Genomic DNA, 21599 nt, shown 5'->3' with positions numbered 1-21599 from the left:
TTTCATGATTACAAGTTTTCCAATCAACCTTATAAACTAGAAAGAGACTCATATACCACAGTGTCTTAAATAGTCATAACTTCAATGATAATATGATAATGCAGATATGACACCAGGAACTGTTGGTCTAATTTCATGTCATTTTTCATATGCCTTTTTGTTGAGAGCCACAGCCAAGGGGCCCCAGCAAACTTCCAGCTGCCAGCAAACTTCCAGCTGCCGGCTGATGATTGGCTCACAGTGGCCCCAGCAACATCTAGCTGATTGGCTCCTCGGCCCCAGCAACATCTAGCTGATTGGCTCCTCTGCGGTGATGCTCATTGGACTGTTTCCCTGCCCTTTCAGACCACGGAGCTGCTCATTGGGGGACTTTTTTGGCTCCGCCCACGTGACCCAGCCAATCGGCCTCAAGAGCAGGAGGATTGTGGGAGGTGGAGAGAAGCTTGAGTGGGAGAGAGAGGCTTGTGGAAAGCCGGTGGTGGCAGTTGAGGCTCTGAGGGTTTTTCCTGAGAGGCTGTTTTGTTTGGCGTGTGTGGTTCTAAAAATAAAGTTAGTTTCTTTTGACAAGTGGCTCCTGATTGTGCCCAGCCAGACTGCGGCACCTTTTACCCCAAAGAACTAGTGTTTTCTTAAATCTATTTTCTCAATACCTATTCTTTCCTTGGTTTCTACAGTTATTTAAACCTAAATCAAAATTAAAACTGCTAGAGTAAACTAACTAAAAAAACAACAGAATAAAAACTCTCAAGAGGCTGCAAGTATAAGAAAAATTATAAACCACTTGTGACTCAGTAGCAGAGTGCTTGCCTTACAAACGTGAGGCACAGGGTTTGATCCTCAGCTCCATATAAAAAATAAATAAATAATAAAGATATTCTGTACATCCACAACTGGGGGAAAAAAAAAAAGATATGGTTGAGGGGGCTGGGGCTGTGAGTTAGTGGCAGAGCGCTCACTTAACACTGGGTTCCATCCTTAGTACCTTATATAAGCACATAAAAATAAAGACATGCTGTCCATCTATAATTACAAAAAAAAAAAAATGATTGCAGGGGCTGGAGATATGACTCTGTAGTAGAGTACTTGTGTGGTTATATATGAGTCACTGGATTCAATTTCTAGAACCACACAAGAAGTTATGACTGCTTTTGTACATCTCCGCAGTGAGCAGTTCTTCATCAGCGAGCCTTCAACAATATTTGTTAGGAACTGTGTTGATTTAAGAATAAACTAACTTATTAATTATTTAATTCCATGTAAAATGAAATGGCAATAACTAAAACTATTACCTTAAAGCAATCAAAAAGATGATCAAGCTGTTCAGGCGAAAAATCCCAAGCCAACTTTGCTAGTAGATCATGTACATTCTTCACAATGGCTTCATGTTTTCCTGCCTACAGCAAAAACAAAAGCAAATTAAAATCTTAGTTCATTATCTGATGAACATTCCTACCTTCTTCATCCGAGGTTAGAACAGAATTTTCAATACTTTAAATGCCTTAGAACTGCCATTTAAATAAATGATTAATAAACTTAAGAAATTCATGTGAAAATTTTTAGTTAAACTTACATAAAATCAAGAGAAAATAAAGTAAAAATAATGGATTACTTTAAAATTAAAAACAAATGTTCACTTGGTAAAGGTAAGAAAGAATATTTTCTTGGTTTGCTTTATTTAAAAAAAACAAAAAATTTTTAGTGCCCAATGATACTCAAGAGATCCATGAATAGACACCCACCTTTTTAGATAATACAAAAATTATACATTAGTACTTCTGAAATCAGTTATTCTTATGAAAAGTTATAATTGCTACATATAACACCCAGGTATTTTAAAGTAATAGATTAATGTAACTCTTCTTGTGACATTAGCTTCTTTATATATTTCATAGAAAAAACTTCCAATTACAGATTTTTTTGTTTCATTACTTTATCATAGGTCTACTGTTTTATAAGATATTTAAACTTGATGAGAAATTTGTATTAAAAAGTTCCTGGCAGGATGTATGAATACATAAAGAAAGTAAATTACAAGTCAAGCAATACATATTTGCACGTCATTAAATAAAGACTGCCACATATTGTGTGTCTTAGAAAATTTCTTACCTGTGCTGCCCAGATATTATCAAGATCCTGTAATGTAAGAGCTTTTTCTTTAATCACAAAACGAAGAATCTTCTCTAGCTTTTCTACATACTGTGGTTGATGAAGACTATCTCGTAAGACTATGGATAGGATATTGTTTTGCTGTATCCATTCCTAAATGTAAGACATTCATTCATTCCGATACAGAAAGTGAAAATATTTTTAAAAGCGAAATAAAAACATGGTTCAGATTTCTAGGTAATTTGAAAAGAAACCCAAAAGCCCAATTTTGTACATGTTCATAAATTAAAATATATTAATAGGTTTAAGCATGGTTTTCATGAAAAATTGTTAAACATGAAAGATGATTTTGTAGAATTCAATTATGCACATAAAATGCTCACAAAGATGTGCTAAATTCACCAATTATAACTAACTTTACTGAATGTGCTTTTTTTAATGCTCAATTAAGCAATTTTATAATGAAATTTAATTCTTCACATAATGATCCCATAAATTAACTAATATATTACATCTCTCACACTATCTGAAAACAACCACTTTAAAATATTCAATCCCAGATTACCTGTAAAAATCACAATAAAAACACTACAGCAATGTCAAATTGCTTAAAACATTTTCTAAATACTCACTTTAGTATCCTTCAAGTATTAATAAAGTAGAATTCTGTTTGATAAAGCAAACAAATTGTACACACACATAAAACCTCATCGAATCACAGCCCATGTTAGTAAGTTAGATACTAATTTCTCATTGTCAGCATACCTTTTATCACATTCACAATGGTTAACTGTCAGTTACCCTGTTAACTGAACACTATTTAAGATAAATTTTGTTCTTTATAAATGGATCTATGGTACTGGCACATGACATACACTAAAAAATATGCTATATATACATGATTCATCTCAAAACTAAAATATAAATATCTGTATTACATAGTTTATTTTCAGTAAGTGACAGATATAATTTAAAAAATAAATTTAAAAATAAAATTAATTTTTCTTAAAATCAGGATAAAATATTAATTAATAAAGATTTATTCCACTCATTAAATTCTGAATTTTAAAACTTATGAATTGGGAATTCATTGCCAGGCCAACTCATTGATTAGATTCTGGATTACTCAAACCATTAAAGATCACCTCTATTTCAATTCAACTAAATAACTACATTACAAATGCACACAAACTTATTAGAAACACTCTTATTCAGCAATAAGTAAGTCTTCCAAATGTCCAATTACCCCTAACATTTCAAAAAGACAAATCATTTGTTAATATAAAGAAGTTTTAGGATTAAATAATCTTTACTCAAGTTTTGCTTTTGTTCATTTGAACAGAATTAGGTAATAACCTAGTTTTCTATAAGCAGATTGTTATTTACAAAAGAATAGACAGAAGCTTACTGCCATTCGATCAGCTGTCAACCACTCTTCCTCTTCAGAATTACCATGTCGATGTGTGTAATATGATACACTTGATATCACCTTATTAATTTCATTCAGTGCATTCATTTTTCCATTAAAAGAAGAAATTTGTAATAATCTGTAAGAGAAATCTGTAGTAAGTATCATTCTAAGAGTTAGAGAAATAATATATATTTTTTTAACATTTATTTTTTAAGTTTTTTTTTTTTTTTTTTTTTTTAAGGTGGACACAATATCTTCATTTTACATTCATGTGATGCTGAAGATTGAACCCAGTGCTTCGTGAATGCTAGGCAAGCACTCTACTGCTGAGCCACAACTCCAGCCCCTGAGAAATAATAATTTAAGGCAGGAAATATCTTACCTAAGTATCATTTTTAATCTAAAAATTTCTAAATGTTTTACAGTTTCTTCTTGTCCTGGGATTCTTGAAGCTAAATTCTTCAGAGACTTAATAATCATCGAAAGGGCATCATTTTTTGCTTCATTCTTTGCTTCTTTTTTCAGTTCTTCATCAGTTAAATTTTCTAATAACTGGGGAACTATTTCTATAATTGGAATGAAGTATTTTTTCAATGTAGGTTGACTAAGAAACTCATAACATTGCCCAAATGGTCTGAAATAAGGAAAACACAAACTTCACTATTTAATTTCTTTAGTTTAAAAACTTAAAAGCAAAAACAAGTTACAATCTAAAAATGTATCAAAAATCCATCTTAGAAAACTGAAATTTCAATCATTTTCAAGGCAACATGAAAGCATTCTAGGCATTATATTGAAAATGTCTCAAAATAAAACTTACTTAATAAGAGCTGCAATTATTTGAATGTTTAATGCAGATCCATTAATAAAACGATCATGCAATATCTGGAACCCATTTATTGTGCCAAATTTATTAATGAGATCCACTAGCCAACCCTGTAACAAAGTTAATAATAGTTAATTCCCTTCTAATAAACAGTTACTACCTGAAATGCATGTCTAAAACAAACTAGAAAGACAATTTAATAAATCAGTTATATAAATTTTATCTTTAATACGCACTCAAAAATTTGTAATATGGTCATACACATATTTATATAATCTTAACTTTATTATTTTGTCCTCTGCATCCTGTGAGTCAGAAGCAGAAGGCAATTATAGAGTAGTTCATACAGGCAAAACTTGTACTAATTTTATCAGATGTATCTGTTGACCATAAATTAAGCAGCTTAGATCTCTGAATTAAGATGCAAAATGAACTTTAAAGTTAATAAATTAAAAAACAAACATAGTTTGTATTACAAGCTATCTTAAGCAGAAATAATTTTGTTATTTAAAACAAAAACATTTAAAACATCTGGAAAATACCAAATTAAAGGTAACATTTAAAGGACACACTGATTTAACTAAGGTAGGCTTGATATGATGAAAATCCAAATAATCTTTTTATTTAGTTTTGAAAAACCAAAATAGTAAGACAGCAGCTAAAGACAGATTAGGAAGCTCCTAAACCTCATTCCTGTAAAAAAGGTCTAAGAACTTTTAGAAATTAATAAAAAATGTATGGCAACCAAAAAAAAAAAAAAAACACAACCAAGAAAAAGTCATTCAAAAAGAACAGGGAATATTGTGGAAAAAAAAAACGATTACTATGGAGTGTTTTTACTTAATCTTGTTTTTCCCATTTTCCACAGAATTCATAGAAAGCAGTAGTTTGATCCCAGTTCCTTAACATGTAATAGAGAGAGCAGAGGAGACTGAATCTGCAACATTCTAAGCTGTGGGATGCCTGAGCAACTTGCCTTTGCTTCATGTAGGAAGTTAAAAAATTAGGCAAGGAGAATCTAGTCAGGAACCACCCCGCCCCCCAAAAAATACTCCAGAACCCTGGGAATGTACAGATTGACAAACACAAAAGTCAAGGCACAAAGAACAATTAGAGGTCAAGCTCTTACAGAAATTACAAAATTTAAAACAGCCATGAATATGATGACAGAGAAAAAATAACACAGAGCAAAGGCTTAAGACTCATGCCCAAAAATGTTGAAGAAAATCTTGAGCTTTCATTCTGGGCTGATTCAAAAGATTTCCCTGTACTAAACAAAGTTAAATCTCTATCTGGCAACAGACTTATTTGACACTTTAAATGACAGATATTTTCAAAGAGTTACAGGAAAACATGAGCCAAAGAACAAAAAATAATCAGGGAAAGTGACATAAACCAGCAACACAGACAGAATTAAAGAACTAAACAAATTCTGTGGACTAAAGTACTGTAAATGAATTCAAATTCAACCAGTGTGTTCAACAGAAAAGTCGAACAGTTAGAAATTAAAGACAAATCACTAATATCATTGAGGTTAATGAGTAAAAAGGCAATAGAATGAATAAAATGAAGAAATAACAAGCAATTTCCAAACATCTCAAAGAGGAAAAAAACCTTGAAGAGAACCTAAGAAGGTAAATGAAGAAAAAGAGCTAATATAATGTCAAAAATTTTGCCAAATTTGAGAAGACAAAGGTCTTTCTCTCCCCCCGCCCCACATGCACACACACACACACACACACACCATGAACTCCACAAAGGACACACCAAAGATTCACATCAAGATAGATAACAATCAAGTCATCTAAAGAAAAAGAAAAAAGAAAGAAGTAACTCTTCACATAATGTAATCTCAGTAAAATAACAACAGATTTCTAGCAGGAACCATATAGGGCGAGAAGAATCATGGATTAACATTAAAAATGAATTTGATATTTTAGGGACCAAGCATGAGGTGCTCATCAAATGTAGTCATTCTATCCTTCATTCTCAGCCTCCAGAACCTTAAGCCAAAATAAATCTCTTCTTTAAAAATCACCCAATCTCCCATATTCTGGCATAGCAGAAAGTAGACGAAAACATATCATCAAAATTCACATCTACTAAAGGGAGAAACTATTCTATTTATATTAGTCAGAGACTTTAATACCCTACATTAATGGGTAGACCCTAGAGGGAAGATCAGTTTAAAAAGAAAGAGATCTTGAGATCTTGCACATACTATAGAATTAATGACTCTAATGACTCTCTCTCTCTACACACACACACACACACACACACACACACACACTACTATCATCCTTCTACAGCAGATTCTCATCAGGTCAATCTTTTTTTTTTTCCCCCTTCGGTACCAGGGATTAAACTCAGGGGCACTCGGACATAGAGCCACAGTCCCAGCCCTTTGGTATTATATTTAGAGACAAGCCTCACTAAGTCACTTAGTGTCGCACAGTTGCTGGGGCTGGTTTTGAACTGGTGATCCTCTTGTCTCAGCCTCCTCAGCCACTGGAATTACAGGTGTCTGCCAATGTGCCCAGCATACCAGATTAATCTACAGAATACACTGTGCCACAAAACAAGTATTAATAAACTTGTTCTTGCTTTTTTTGTGACACTAGGGATTGGACATAGGGCCTAGTACACACTAATCAAGTACTCTGCTTTTGAACTACAGACCAAACCCAAAGGTCTTAATAAATTAAAAATGACTTAAGTCACAGAATGTGTTTTTTTTCAGAACACAATAGAGGGAAACAGAAATCATGAGAAGGAAAACTGGCGAATCTACAGATTAGCAAAAATTAAAACGACCCATATTAAATAATACATGGACCAAAGTGGAAATATACAGAAACTGAGACATCTGAGAAAAAAAAAAAGAAAACTGTTTATTAAAACTTATGGAATGCAGCAAAGGCAGTATGAAGAGGAAAGCTGAGACATTAACACGCTTTTTAAAATAAAGACCTTGAATGAACAACTGAACTTTACACTTTAAGTAAATTTACATTGAAGGGGTAACGAAAGTTAAAGTGGCGGAAAAAAATAAAATAACACAGACAGGTGGAGAGACTAGAAAAGCAACACAGAAAAAAGTTAAGACCAAAATTTGATTCTTGAAAAAAGGTAAGAAAAATGGTCAAAGTTTTAGGTTAGAAAAATAACAAAGAAAATAAGAATAAAATTAAAATTTGGTACTGAAAAAAGGTAGAAAAAAGGCCAAATTTTTAATCTAAGAAAAAGGAGATTCAAATAAATAATTTCAGAATTAAGAGAAAAGCAGTACTAGAGATTCTATGGAAAGAAAAACGATTACTACCGAGTATCATGATCTATTGTATTCAACTAAACTGGATTACCTAGAGTGGAAGAAGAATCTTTTAGAAATATACAACCCACAGAAAGCCTCATAAACAAACAAACAGAACATCTGAATAGACCCTCCATTATTGGGATAGAGACAAAATCCAATAATTATCAGACCAGAGGTCTTCAGTAGCAAATTCTACTGTAAATTTAAAGAACTGACAAAATTCCCTCATGTTCTCTTCTCAAAAATTGAACTCATGCTCAATGTTCAGTACAAACTGATATAGAAAAAAGACACAAGTAAAGACTAATTCCTCTTATGCACACTGACATAAAATTCTTAATTAAATGCTAGTAATACCATTCAAAGCACATTAAAACAATTACATACCTAACCAGGTGGGTTTTTTTTTTTTTTCTGACTACAATGAATCTCCAACATGCAACTACCAGTGTGATATATCATGTTAACACAATGAAAAAAAAAAAAAAAAAAAACACCTATATCATCTCTCTGACAAAGAAAAAGCAAATGATAAAACTCAACCCCTTGGTAATAAAAACACTAAACAGGAATGGTAGAAACTACCAAATATAATAATACCTGTATTTTAAAAAGTTCATAGCTAACATATTCAAAGGAAGATTAAAAAAAGCATTCTGCTCTATGATTAAGTATCAGCAAGAATACCCGCTTTCATTATATCTATTCAATATAATAGCGAACTTCTTAGACATGAAAATTACACAAGAAAAGATAAGGTATCTAGATTGGAAAGGAAAAATGATCTCTGTTCCTAGAATTTTCTTTAAAAGGATTCTGTATCAATTTGTTTTCCTTTATGGCTTCTATTTGTGTGTGCATAATTGTTTACATGCTAAAACTAACCCCCTTAAGTTTTTTTTTTTTAATGTTTATTAATTAAACAATCTAGTCAATTTGGCTTTGAGACACTAAAAAGCCTTTTAGTTTAGACATTAAAAAGTGACATTTTAACCACTGAGACACTGAAAGGAACAACTACAAACCTGGAAGCTTCTTTTATATTCTTTCAGGATAGTTCAGTTCTTTTGGCTATTTTCCTTAATTTTGTAATGTAAAATAGTTCCTACTTTCTACTCTCCTTCTTTAAAATAAGCTAAAATTTTGGTTATTAAAAGCAGACTTATCTTCTATCTGAAGTAAGATTACTTACTTAACATTCAGATGATGATCAACACTAAGATTTACTCTTAAGAAATCAAGTGCACTGAAAGAAATGCCTAATGGAAAATTCAAGAAAAACAATAAAAATACTTTTTAAAAAATCTCGGTTATTTTTAAAAAATAGCAACAAACCAAAAACACTTAACCACTGAATGATATTCCCAGCCCTTTATTATTTTTTTTTCATTTGAAGACAAGGTCTTGCTATGTTGCTAAGATTAGCTTTGAACTTGTGATCCTCCTGCCTCAGCCTCCCAAGCTGTTGAGGTTACTGGCTTTCATCACGATGCCTGGCAAAATGGTAAAATTTTTATATTATTTTTAAAATTTAAATTTTTGGTACCAGGTATTGAATGAGGGGCACTCAACCACTGAGAAACATCCCAGGCTCCACCCCCTTAAAAAAAAAATAGAGTCAGGGTTCTCACTGAGTTGCTTAGTGTCTCACTGGTTGTTGAGGCTGGCTTTGATCTTGTGATCCTCCTACCTCAACATCCTGAGCCACTGGGATTATAGGCATGCACCACCGCACTAATTTATTATGTTGTGTAAATAAATATCTTCTGCTCTTTTAAAAATGCACACCAACACACACAAAACACAGTGAACACAATATACAGTCAATGCTTGCTATTTACAATAGTTATATTCGTATAGTCAGTATGAATAATTAATTAACAAAATAATGAAATATTTCTCTTGCATAAAAACAAGGTCAGGATCCATCAACCTATCAATACATAATAAGCTTTTTTTAGCATGAATTATAATGTTACTAATCAGGAGTTCAATGTGATTAAATAAATCAAAAAGCATATTTTAAGATAGAAACCTACATAAAACAAGGTTATATACTGACTGGTTCATCATTATGTTAATGGAAGTTTTTATCACTAATGGTCCATGGCAAGTGCAAAAAAAGTGTTTAGTATTTAAATTTGAAAAACAAAACAAAACGAAAACAAACCAACACACTTTTGGTGATCGTGGATCTGGAGAATGGGCAAAGAGTTCATCTTCAGGCAACTGAACACTTGAGGAAACTGATTCACATGGAAGTGTACCATTGTAGATATGAAATTTGCAATGAGGATTTAAAGCCAGGGCAAGAAGTTCTAGAAGTGGAAACCAGTCTTGGGACAACTTGGCCACACAGAGCTCCACAAGGCGATGGGTATTGTTAATAATACATCTCTGTTAAGTGGTGAGAGAAGGAGATATGATTTATATGATATGATTTATAATGAGGTAACTCTGCAATTTTAAGCACAGAAATTATTCTATCTTGTTAATAATCATCTTTCTTCAACTTCTGTATTAATCATCTAACTTCTACTTAAATATGATCAAAACAATATATAGTAAAAATAAATTTTATTACAAAATTTTAAAGCTAATTTCTTTTTTTAATATTTATTTTTTAAATTGTAGTTGGACACAATATCTTTATTTATCTTTTTATATGATGCTGAAGATTGAACCCAGGGCCTCACACATGCTAGGCGAGCACTCTACCACTGAGCCATAAACCCAGCCCAAAGCTAAACTTCAAGGGCTTTTTGTATCACAGCTTGTCTGTCTACTTTATTTTCATAGGTTACAACTTATAAGCAGTATCATCTCTTCCTTAAATTTTCTACAGGCAATAATTCTAAAATCTCAACATTTAAGGTTGTCAAATATCCATGATAAAGAAAATCTGCAACACAATTCTCCATTCAATCGTCACTGATCATCTTATTTCTGTATCTTAAAAGTTATGCATCAATTTGGAATAAGTCAGCATTTATATAGAGATCATGGTCATTTTATAGAAAATGTTCACGTTAAAGTATATAAGATGAGCTAATATAGGTATACATATAAGTTTCATAACTTTTGATTAATTGCTTTTATAAGTAAGAATCAGACCTGGAGTAATTACAGCAATTCATTAAAACCCCACATTTTCCACCTTTAAAATCTGGAATGTAAATGCAATCTTATCTGGAATGTGAAGAAAATCTCAAAATCTATGGTAATTTGCATTATATTTGTTGTAGACAAAAGGAAATACTTTATCACTTATAGTTCCATTAGAAAATATTACCCACCTAAGAATTCTTAAATTTTATTTCACATTTTTGGTATGAAGCTGTAGCTTCAATCCACACTAAAAACTTGTGTGAGTACCAGTTTGTGGTCTAAATTTCTAAGGGATACTATCTTTTCCCTTTCTACCAAGTGTCATATTTCCTTGACACTTCTGCATATTGCACTACATTTGCAACAAAGATTATACATTTTGCTGTCCCAGCTATACTAAGTTTCTACTATTTTATTTGCCATCTTGGATATTCTTTCTGCTGCATGACTAACAAGCCTTATAATCTACACCACTCTATTTTGAAAAAAATATATTGTGTTGTGTATAAGATTACAAGGCACCTGGAATTCCAGATGACAGTTTAAACAAGGTATCTAACTCAAAATCTCAAGCTTATTCTAATTATACATATCAGAAGACCAATATGTCTATCAAGCCTAGGAATATGTATAACATAAAGGTAATCAACAGTAATATTTTCCATAGACAAATGCACAGGGATTCATGTAAATCTGAATCTCAAAAAACATGTACAAAAACTCACATGAATTTCAAACTTCCATCCACTCACTGCCTCATCCATAAGGATTTTAGTGAACGATATTGTTAGCCCATCTCGAAAGAAACGCTGACATGCTTCACTTTTAACATCAAGCCCTAAGAAAAGGTTAAAACATTAAAGTACATTTAACATAAAAAAAAAGCGCCTGACCAATTACATGATTAAACATAATAAACAGAAGCTTCCAATTCATAATTAGCATTATAGCTTTTGAAATAAGGTATTACATTATCATAAAGAGATTTACTAGAAAGGAGAAAACTGGGATTTAGAAAAAGAAATATTACATTTAATGAACTGTGTAGGACCTCATGAAATCAAGTATTATGATAATGAAGGATGTTTCAAAATGATACTAGACACATTAAAAAAGGTTACTTGTAGATAATCAGAATGATTTAAGAGATGACTTCTTTACTATTTTAAATTTCATTTGATGCAAGAAAAGCCAAGTATCATTTACAGTTTCTGTTCACTTTTATTATTTAGGACCTAGCAAATACTGAGGACATATATCCTTAATATTTGCTGAATTAGTGAATTCAAGCACACATTAGGTAAAAAGAAATCTGAGCGGTAAGAAAACATTACTAATCACGTAAAATATTTTCATAGGTCACAATTTTTATAAGATCAAAAGTAAAATATAGGCCAGGCACAACAGCAAACATATGTTATTCTCAACTCCAAAGACTGAGGCAGGAGGATGGTTATGTAAGTTCAAGGCCAGCCTCCTAAAGCCTTGGGCAATTTTGTGGTAAAGTGCCCTGAGTTTAATTCTCAGTACTAAAATAATGAAAATGATAATAAACACAACAGTCCCTAAGTGACTCAAAAACAATCATTAGTTAAAATAATACCATTTAACTTTGCTTTAGTCAAATTTAGCAACATATGAACTTCAACAAACTTCCAGAGACTAAATATTACTGATGTTTCTTTTAGTTTTTAAGGCTTCAAAACAGTAAGGGTTATTATAAAACTGGTCATCTGATTACAAAAATACCTAATATTAGAAAAAGTCATCAAAAATTGTCCATTCTAAAAAATTGCTTTTACTTCTGGCTAACAATAATAAAAAAAAATACTGCATTTTTTCTTTCTTTGACTGCTTTACCTTTCAGTAAATTTTCTTAGTGAAAAAAATATCTAAAAACCCTTTTTCTTTGTTTTTAAAAAGGGAATGTTTATGTAATTTATTACGCATAAAAATGCAACACTAGTGAAATTGCAATTCTCACCAAAAAATTTATGGGTTCTCTACTAGTACATGTCCTTTGATTAACTAGCAATCCAGAAAGCCATTAAATGTCAAATTTTGGCAATTTCTACTGAAACTATTTGCAAACTAATATTTTTTCAACTTTCTTACATGCAAGTTGCTGAAGATACATGAATCACACAACAACCCTTAGGTAACACATGAAAATCGTGAAATAATCTTTGATACATTAATTCACATAATAGATTTTTAAAAATCCACTATGTTCTAGAATACTTAACTTGTGAATATACTCATCACCCCCCCTTTGAAAATCGATGAAATAATAATCTTTGTAAAAATATAAAAATTTGTATAAAATTCTACATAAAAATTTAAATGATTGAGATTATGAGGGGCAGGGGATGTAGCTCAGTAGTACAGTGTCTGTACATTGTATATGAGACCCTGACTTTGGGTTCAATCCCCAGAACAGGAATCATTAAAAAAATAATAATAATAATAAATAAATACAAACCACATATTCTAAGGGTTTTCTAAAGGTTTTTCCTCAATTCTTGCTTCCAGTAAGTGACTGTATATAACCATATGTAAAATAAGTCTTATCAAAAAGCCTAACGATATACCATAGGTGAGGAATAAATAATACCATAAGTTTATAATAAAAATAATACAATAACTTTATAATAAAAAAGCAAAGCTTTTGAAAATAATGTTGAAGTACATACAATAGCACATGTTATGAATAATATAACATCTAACACTCACCTTTTTTACTAAGCTCAATAGCAGCTTCTAAAAGCACTTCTAATTCCCCTTTAGGCAAAACAGGAACCACCCATCGAGGCCTAAGAATTATTACAAAATAAAAAGATGCTTTACAGGTTTAGTACTAATCAAACACTATAAGTAAGTTACTATGAAAGGAAAAACCTATCTATATTATACTCACCATAGTATTTTTTTTTCCCTTTTTATCTACACATGGAATTATCTTCTTTTTATCTACACATGAAATTTTTTATGGCATCACACCCCTCCAGAAATACACTGAAAAGGGCCACAATATCCAATTTGAAATTTTACAATTATCATTATCATTCAGTTTTTCAAATTCAAAGGAATGTCTGCTTTACGAAGTATTTGGCTATGATCAAAACATTAAATCAATTAAGAAAATAGCCAAGACTTTTAAAATTCTGCCATGTTTCCTTTTAATTCTGGTTGCAAAGATGATAGCAAGTAGTTTGTGCTTCTAGTGCATCCATTATCAAAAAAATATCAAAACAAATGCACCTGTTGATCATGTCATCCAACTTTGCTAAGTCAGTGTGTGGAAATGCAGGTTCCTCCTCTTCATGCTGTGGGGGAGCATCACCTTGACCTTGTTCATCTGGAGGAGTTGCTGGGGAATTCTCATTGGAATAATCAGGTGATGAAATCTTAATTAAAAGTTAAATAATCCACTCAATTTCTAAAACATTTCAACATTATACAATTCAGAAATCATAGATTAAGTAAAATATTATCTGTTTTTAATTTTCTAATATGTCTTTCTGAATGTATAATACAAATGGGATAACACTGTTTACTCCCCATGCCCTACCTATTTCTGGTCATCACAGAATCTTTCCACATGATTATTAGTGGCTATGTAGTATACTATATGAATTAACCCAATTAAAAATTGAGAACATTGTTTTTATAATGACTCTATTGATATAAACACAACAGTACTTGCCTTTCTTAATAACAAGTCTTTGAGATAAATCTCAATTTTGTCTTCTTAAGCATAGCATTCTAAAAATATAAACATTAAATTGATAGGATAAACAATTCCTGGGGACAGATCATATAGATCAAAAGTTAATTGCTTGTAAATTTAAGCATCTAGGTTTGGTCCCCAGCATTTCCCAAACAAAACAAACTTTATTTCACAACTTTGTAGTATTTTCTCAATTTATTTTGATTTATAATTGAGTTTGACTTGGCAGTGTAATCAATTTATTCTGTAGGCACATACTTGCTTTTATTATTGTAGACTTTTAACAAATTTCTTTCAAAATTCTACACCCCTTAATTATAATCAAGAGTTTTTACACAAAATGTTGTAAGTATGGATTACAAGTTCTTTTGGCCATAACTTTGTTCTTTGTCAGTGATCTCTTTCAGAAATCCACAAGTAAAAGCAACTGACAAAAATTAACAAAAGCAACAGCATTAACTAACACATCAGTGTTGGAGAAACCAAAATACTCAATGTTAAGAACAAATGCCCTTTTTTACAAATATTATTTTCAAAAAACAGTGAATTGAAATGTGTCTGGAGGAGACAACACAGAAGCAGCTTTATTTCTTCTAAAATGTTTTGTAGAGTTTGCCTGTGAAGGAATCTGGGCTTAATTTTTTTTTTTTTTTTTTTTTTTTAACTAACAAATTTTAAAAGTGTTCTAAGTTAGTTTTCTTATACAAGTTATATATTTCTTTTTTGTGAGCTTTTTTGATAATTTGAATCTTTTAATCACTCAATGTTCTTTAATAGGCAAACAGACAAACTATGGTACAAATCACTACTCAGCAATAAAAAGTAGTTAAATATATATAATAAGTTGCTGTATTCAAACAAAAAAAGTTTGACTTAGATGGAAGGAGAAATGTGTAGAAATATTTAATCTTCACTAAGTTAAGAAACAGGAGCAACCTGACAAAATCTGAACCTTTGTAAATCCTGAGGGTAGGACTTGTGGAGGAAGGAAAGGCTGATGATATAAAGCTAAGTGATAAAGGGCAAGGCATACTTAAGACCTAGAAGTTAACCCAGATTATGCAAACAAAAACAAAAACAAAAAAGTCACTTAGGTATCTAGATGGGCATGAACATAATTTTTTGTTTTTACTCCAGGAGTCTAACTGAATTCTCACAGTGAGATAAGAAAAGTCCTTTCATTTCCAGTTGGGTGAGATACAATATGTAGACATTCAGTAATATGAAGTGCATTTTGTTCTCTTAATAAGCTTGCCCTCCAGAGAAATGAACCTTCTAAGGTTTTATCAGAGCCTAAGTGACCTGGATATTGAGAAAAACAAAACTATAATATTCAGCTTGAGAAAAAGAAAATTCCCAGTTCTAGCTCCCTTAAGGCACTTGGGATGGGAAACCTGAAAAATATCTGTGAATACACAAGGACACAGGCTTAGACTGTGCTAAGCCTTAATCACGGAATTATGTACTGGTTCCTTCTCTTTTCCCCAAATCTTATATTATAGTGGTAAAGATCTTGTTACTAAAGTTCCTTTTTTTGGTGGTAGTGGCGCAGGTGGGGGTTTTATGGGGACTGAACTCAGGGGCACTTGTCCACTGAGCCACATCCCCATCTTATTTTGTAGTTTTTTACAGACAGGATCTCACTGACTTGCTTATTAGTGTCTTGATTTTGCTGAGGCTGGCTTTGAACTCGAGACTTTCCTGTCTCAGCTTCCCAAGCTGCTGAGATTTACAGGTGTGTGCCATCACGCCCAGCACCAAAGGTTCTTTTTACACATTATTATATTAAGTCACTTTTTGCCCAAATGTCATGGCATACTGAAGGACAAATATAGTTGAAAAACACAGCAACATCAAAATCAGTCTCAAAATGACAGGGATTTTAAAATTTACCAGAATGGGAATTTGAAATAACTAGTTTTTAATATAAGGGATCTAATGAATAAAGTAGACAACAAGAGGAAATATATATAGGGAAAATAAGAAGAGAAATTCTAAAAAAGAATTTAGATCAAATGATAGAGATAAGAAATACTGTAATGGGAATACGCTCCCTTTTATGGGCTGGACTTCTAATACTGAAAAGCAGAGGAAAAAAGCGAATACAAATGTAAGAGAATATCCAAAAACATGGGATAACTATAGCTACCAAAGGTACAACATGTAATAGGAAGAACAGAAGGAAAAGAGAATCCAATGAAGAAATAATTATGGAAAATTTCTGAAAGTTAATGTCATAAAAAACCCTCAAAGATTCAGGAAGCTCAGAAAACACTAAGCATTTTGTTTTCTTAATAGGCTTTAAGCAAGCACAGAAGCTTTCTATGGTTTCACTTTCTCAAAGTCAACAGTGAAAAAAATGAAAAATTCCAGAAATAAAGAACCCATCAGCTTGAATCACAAGCCCTCTGACAGGATTAAATCTTGCAATCATTAGTCTCCTTCTCAACTAGAAAGAGGATTAATGCAAGAAGGATGGGAATGTTGTAAAATACTCTTGACATGAAATAAAAATCAAATCATATTGAAAAATATCCCTTTCAGTAGCAAATAAATGCCTGGCATTTGTGCGGCCTGGGTTCGATCCTCAGCACCACATACAAACAAAGATGTTGTGTCTGCCGAAAACTAAAAATAAATATTGAAATTCTCTCTCTCTCTCTCTCTCTTAAAAAAAAAAAAAAAAAGAAAAGAAAAAGAAAAATTCCAGCAAATTATTTTGTGGATTATCAAATAAACTCATTTTTTAGTTTATTTGGTGACACTGAATAACCAACATAATGTTCAAAGGGAAAAACAAAAAATCAGAGGGACAACAACTTCTGCACTGTAAGATTTACTATAAAGCAATAGTATTTAAAATAGTGTAATATTTGTGTAAAAAATAGCAGACTTCATTAAAAATTAAAAAAAAACTTGTGCTATGAGAGATACTGCCAAGAGAATGAGAAAACTAATGTCTGCAATCATCAAAAAGTGTTATCTAAAATATACAAGAACTATTTTGTGGTACCAAGCATTGAACATTATAATGCTCTGCCAATTAGCTACATCTCCAGCTCTTTTTGTTTATTTTGAGAAAGAGTAAGTTGTTTGAACTTGTAATCCTCCTGCTTCAACCTGGCTTACACAGAACTCTTAAAATTAGTAAACAGGTCTTTTGTTGTTGTTTTAAAATAAACAAAAGAGCTGAACAAATAAATCCCCAAAGAAAGCATAAAATATGACAAATAACTATATTAGGAGATGTTTAGCACCATGTTACACAAAACACGTTATAGCAAATCGCCATCTGTGACAATAAAGTTAACATACACAACTATTAGAATGGCCAAAATTAAAAGCAGTAAAAAGAGATATTACAATTTTGAGAAATAGAAATTCTTTCATTCCTTGAGTGAATGAAAAAAGATAGAGCCCTCTGGGGACACAGTTCCGAAGTTTTTTAAAATAAAACTCAATATACTCTTACCCTAAGATCTAGCAATCATGACCATTAGTAATCAATCAAGTGAACAAAAAATTAAGTTCACAAATATCTTACATTCAGAGCTTTAAAACAGCATTATTTAAAATGGCCCAAAGAGGGAGATTACCAAAATGTACTTCAATAAGTAAATGGATAAATTGGAAGGCTACATATTGTATATCTGTAAATACAAAACATTCTGAAAAAGGCCAAACTAGAGAACATAATAAAAAAAATTAGTGATTAGGATTTAGAGAATAGAGGGAATAAAAAAGAAAGAGAAACTAGGTATATGACAAAACTCAGAATATGTAATACACAAAGTAAAACATGATGAAACATAGACTTAGGGTGATAATGATGTGACAATGTGTCACTGTGACAACTGTCCTACTTTTTTTAATATTTAAAATGGCATCATGGATTTCACAGGTATTAGCAACAGGAAACAACAAAAATGAATGCATAAAAAAACCAATAGGAGACATATCACACTATATTAAGGCACCCCCACACATCCAAAATGTGGTATATATTTGTACCAATATGTGAAAGGTACTTTTCTACTCTGTGGGTAGAAGAATCAGAAGGAAATTAACATATCTCTACATAAACATTAATGGAAAATTATCAAGAAAGGAGCCTTATTAAAAAAAAAAAAGTTTTTTAGCTATAGATGGACATAATACTTTTATTTTATTTGTGTGGGACTGAGCATCAAATCTAGTGCCTCCTACATGCCAGACAAGCACTCGACCACTGAGACACAATCCCAGCCAAGGAGCCTTATTGTTGATTTAGGTACATTTTATAGGTTCAAAATAATACCCATCTGACTGAACAACAAAATGAAATGGGCAAGTTCACAACTATCAGTGATTCTCAACAAGTTAAAGAAAACAACAACAAAAAAAATTAGCAGACTTAAAGCAAAATAAGACAAAACCACACATCTACCTTGACAAAGGTGCCAAAAACATACTTGGAGAAAAGACAGACATTTTAAAAATTGTGCTGGGAAAACTAGTTATCCATATGTATAAAAATGAAAGTTGAGCCTTATCTCTTTGCCTGTACAAAAATCAACAAAAAGATCAAAGAGCTAAGAATTAAATCACAAACTACGCAACTCTCAGAAGAAAATGTAGCACACAGACATAGGTAATGACTTTGTCAAGAGACTCTCAAAGCTCAGGAAATAATGCCAAGAGTTAATAAGTGGAATGGCATCAAATTAAAAACTTCTACACAGCAAAGGAAACAGAACCTACAGAACAGGAGAATGTCTTTGCTAGTTACTCTTTTGGCAAAAGATCAATATCTAGAATATGTAAAGAACTCAAAATGTTTTCTCGGACTATACCTAAAGGACTTAAAAACACCATACTACAAAGACACAGCCACATCAGTGTTTATAGCAGCACAATTCACAAGAGCTAAACTGTGGAGCCAACCTAGATGTCCCTCAGTGGATGAATGGATAAAAAAATGTGGCATTTATATACAATGGAATATTACGCAGCACTGAAAATGAACAAAATCATGGCATTTGCAGGTAAATGGATGGCTTTAGAGAAGATAATACTAAGTGAAGTTAGCCAATCCCCAAAAAACAAATGCCGAATGTTTTCTCTGATATAAGAATGTTTTCTCTGATATAAGCGAGGGTGACTCATTTTGGGTAGGGAAGGAGAGCATGGGAAGATTAGATTAATTCTAGATAGGGAAGAGGGGTGGAAGGGAAAGGGAGGGGGAAGGGGATTAACAAGGGTGGTGGAATGTGATGGTGATTGGGGCCAACATACCTTACATACAAACAGAGATGAAAAATTGTGGTATATAGGTATATTAAGAATTGTAATAAAAAAAGAGTACATGTATAATGGCATAAGTTAGCATGAACATACTGTATGTACAGAGATACGAAAAATAGTGCTCTATACGTGTAGTAAGGATTGTAATAAAAAATAAAGAACTCAAAAACTATACCAAAAAAAATAATAATGCTGGGGAGCACATGGAGAAAGAGGAATACTTTTATACTGTGGTTGGAGTGTAAGTTAGTACAATTACTGTGGAAATCAGTAAAAGGCACCTCAAAAGACTAGGCATGGAATTATATATGACCCACATACCACCAAATACCACTTCTTGGGAGAATCTTACTACAGTGATACATGAATACCTATGTTATAGCAGCACAATTCATAATAGCCAAATTATGGAACTAGCCTAGCTGTCCATCAATGGCTGAATGAAGGAAGAAAATGTGATGTTGTACATGATGGAGTTTTACTTAACTATAAAGAAAAATGAAATTATGACATTTGCTGGAAAATGGACAGAACCATACACTTAAAAGGTTAAGCTCGTATGTTTTCTCTTATAAGCAGAAGCTAGAGAGGAAAAAGAAAGATAGGTGGAGAAGATCTCATGAAAATGAAAAAAAAAGATCAGTAGAGGAAAGGTACCAAGGGGTGGGGAAGAGGAAGTGCTAGGGAATGACTGTGGCCAAATCATACAGTTATGTGTTGTGGTATGCACAAATACTTAACAACAAATCCCATCAGTATGTTCAATTATAATGCACCAATTAAAAAATGTGGAGAAAAAAGTTCAGTATACTTTAAGCAAAACAACACATCAAAAAAGCATATACAGGGTCGAGTTACTGCTCAGTAGTAAGAGTGCTTGACTAGCATGTGTGATTCGATCCCTAGCACCACACGAAAATAAATACAATAAAGGCATTTTGTCCACCTACAACTAAAAAAAAAAATTTAAAGCACATACAGCAAATTGTTAATGACATAAATGAATGCATGTCATTATACTTTTTTGGAGACTCATGAAACTGTATTAATTATATATGCTATATCATGCCACAAGTCTCAACAAATTGTCTAAGTATAACATAACACTGTATTCTATCAACAAAGGAATTAACCCATAAGACAGTAACAAAAGAAATATCCTAAAAAACCCTCAAATGGGGCTAGGTTTGTGGCTCAGTGATAGAGTGCTTGCCTCACACGTGTGAGGCATTAGATTTGATCCTCAGCACCACATAAAATAAATAAAACAGAGTCCATCTACAACAAAAAATATACTATTAAAAAAAAGAAAATCCTCAACCCTCAAAATGAAACATGTTTTATCTAAAAATATTCTTAAATCCCAAATTAGAAAATTTTAATAATAAATGTATCTATTAATAAATAAAAAGGGGCTGGGGATGTGGCTCAAGCGGTAGCACGTTTGCCTGGCATGCGTGCGGCCCGGGTTTGATCCTCAGCACCACATACAAACAAAGATGTTGTGTCTGCCAAGAACTAAAAAATAAATATTAAAATTCTCTCTCTCTAAAAAATAAATAAATAAATAAAAACTGATACAAACAAAATTGTTAAATGTGGGTTGATGAAATTTATAGTCTTAAAAAAAATAAAGGCATTGTGTTGTGTCCATCCACACTTAAAAAATAAATATTAAAAAAATAAAAATAAAAAAGCATCTTTTAAAAAGAATTTGGAATCAATTATCTAAATTATACCTCAAGATTTAGACAAAGTAAACCAAACCCAAAGAAAGCAGAAGGAACAAACCATTAAAAAACAGCAATAAAAAAGTTAA

General features: G+C 32.0%; 1 protein-coding gene across 5 annotated transcripts in view; it reads right to left on the bottom strand.

Moving 5' to 3' along the window:
• Positions 1-21599, bottom strand: part of LOC124106574 (probable ubiquitin carboxyl-terminal hydrolase FAF-X) — a 117947-nt gene that overhangs the window by 83542 nt on the left and 12806 nt on the right. For 4 of the 5 annotated variants that reach the window (XR_009228614.1, XM_046464250.2, XM_046464252.2 and 1 more), the window contains exons 4-12: positions 14029-14174; positions 13501-13580; positions 11493-11605; positions 9838-10056; positions 4338-4453; positions 3900-4151; positions 3515-3653; positions 2107-2259; positions 1290-1394 (exon numbers count right to left, since the gene is read on the bottom strand). Coding sequence is in view for 4 of the 5 variants with exons in the window: in XM_046464250.2 (XP_046320206.1) it covers positions 1290-1394; positions 2107-2259; positions 3515-3653; positions 3900-4151; positions 4338-4453; positions 9838-10056; positions 11493-11605; positions 13501-13580; positions 14029-14174 (1323 nt within the window). In the remaining variant the exon portion in view is untranslated. The remainder of the gene's footprint in view (positions 1-1289; positions 1395-2106; positions 2260-3514; positions 3654-3899; positions 4152-4337; positions 4454-9837; positions 10057-11492; positions 11606-13500; positions 13581-14028; positions 14175-21599) is intronic. The other variant, XM_046464251.2, reaches the window with a different exon arrangement.

Source organism: Marmota monax, unplaced genomic scaffold, assembly GCF_021218885.2.
Source record: "Marmota monax isolate L192 unplaced genomic scaffold, Marmota_monax_Labrador192_F-V1.1 WCK01_AAM20220418_F8-fsc00260, whole genome shotgun sequence".
Lineage (NCBI taxonomy): Eukaryota > Metazoa > Chordata > Mammalia > Rodentia > Sciuridae > Marmota > Marmota monax.
This window is presented reverse-complemented; position numbering and strand designations above follow the sequence as displayed.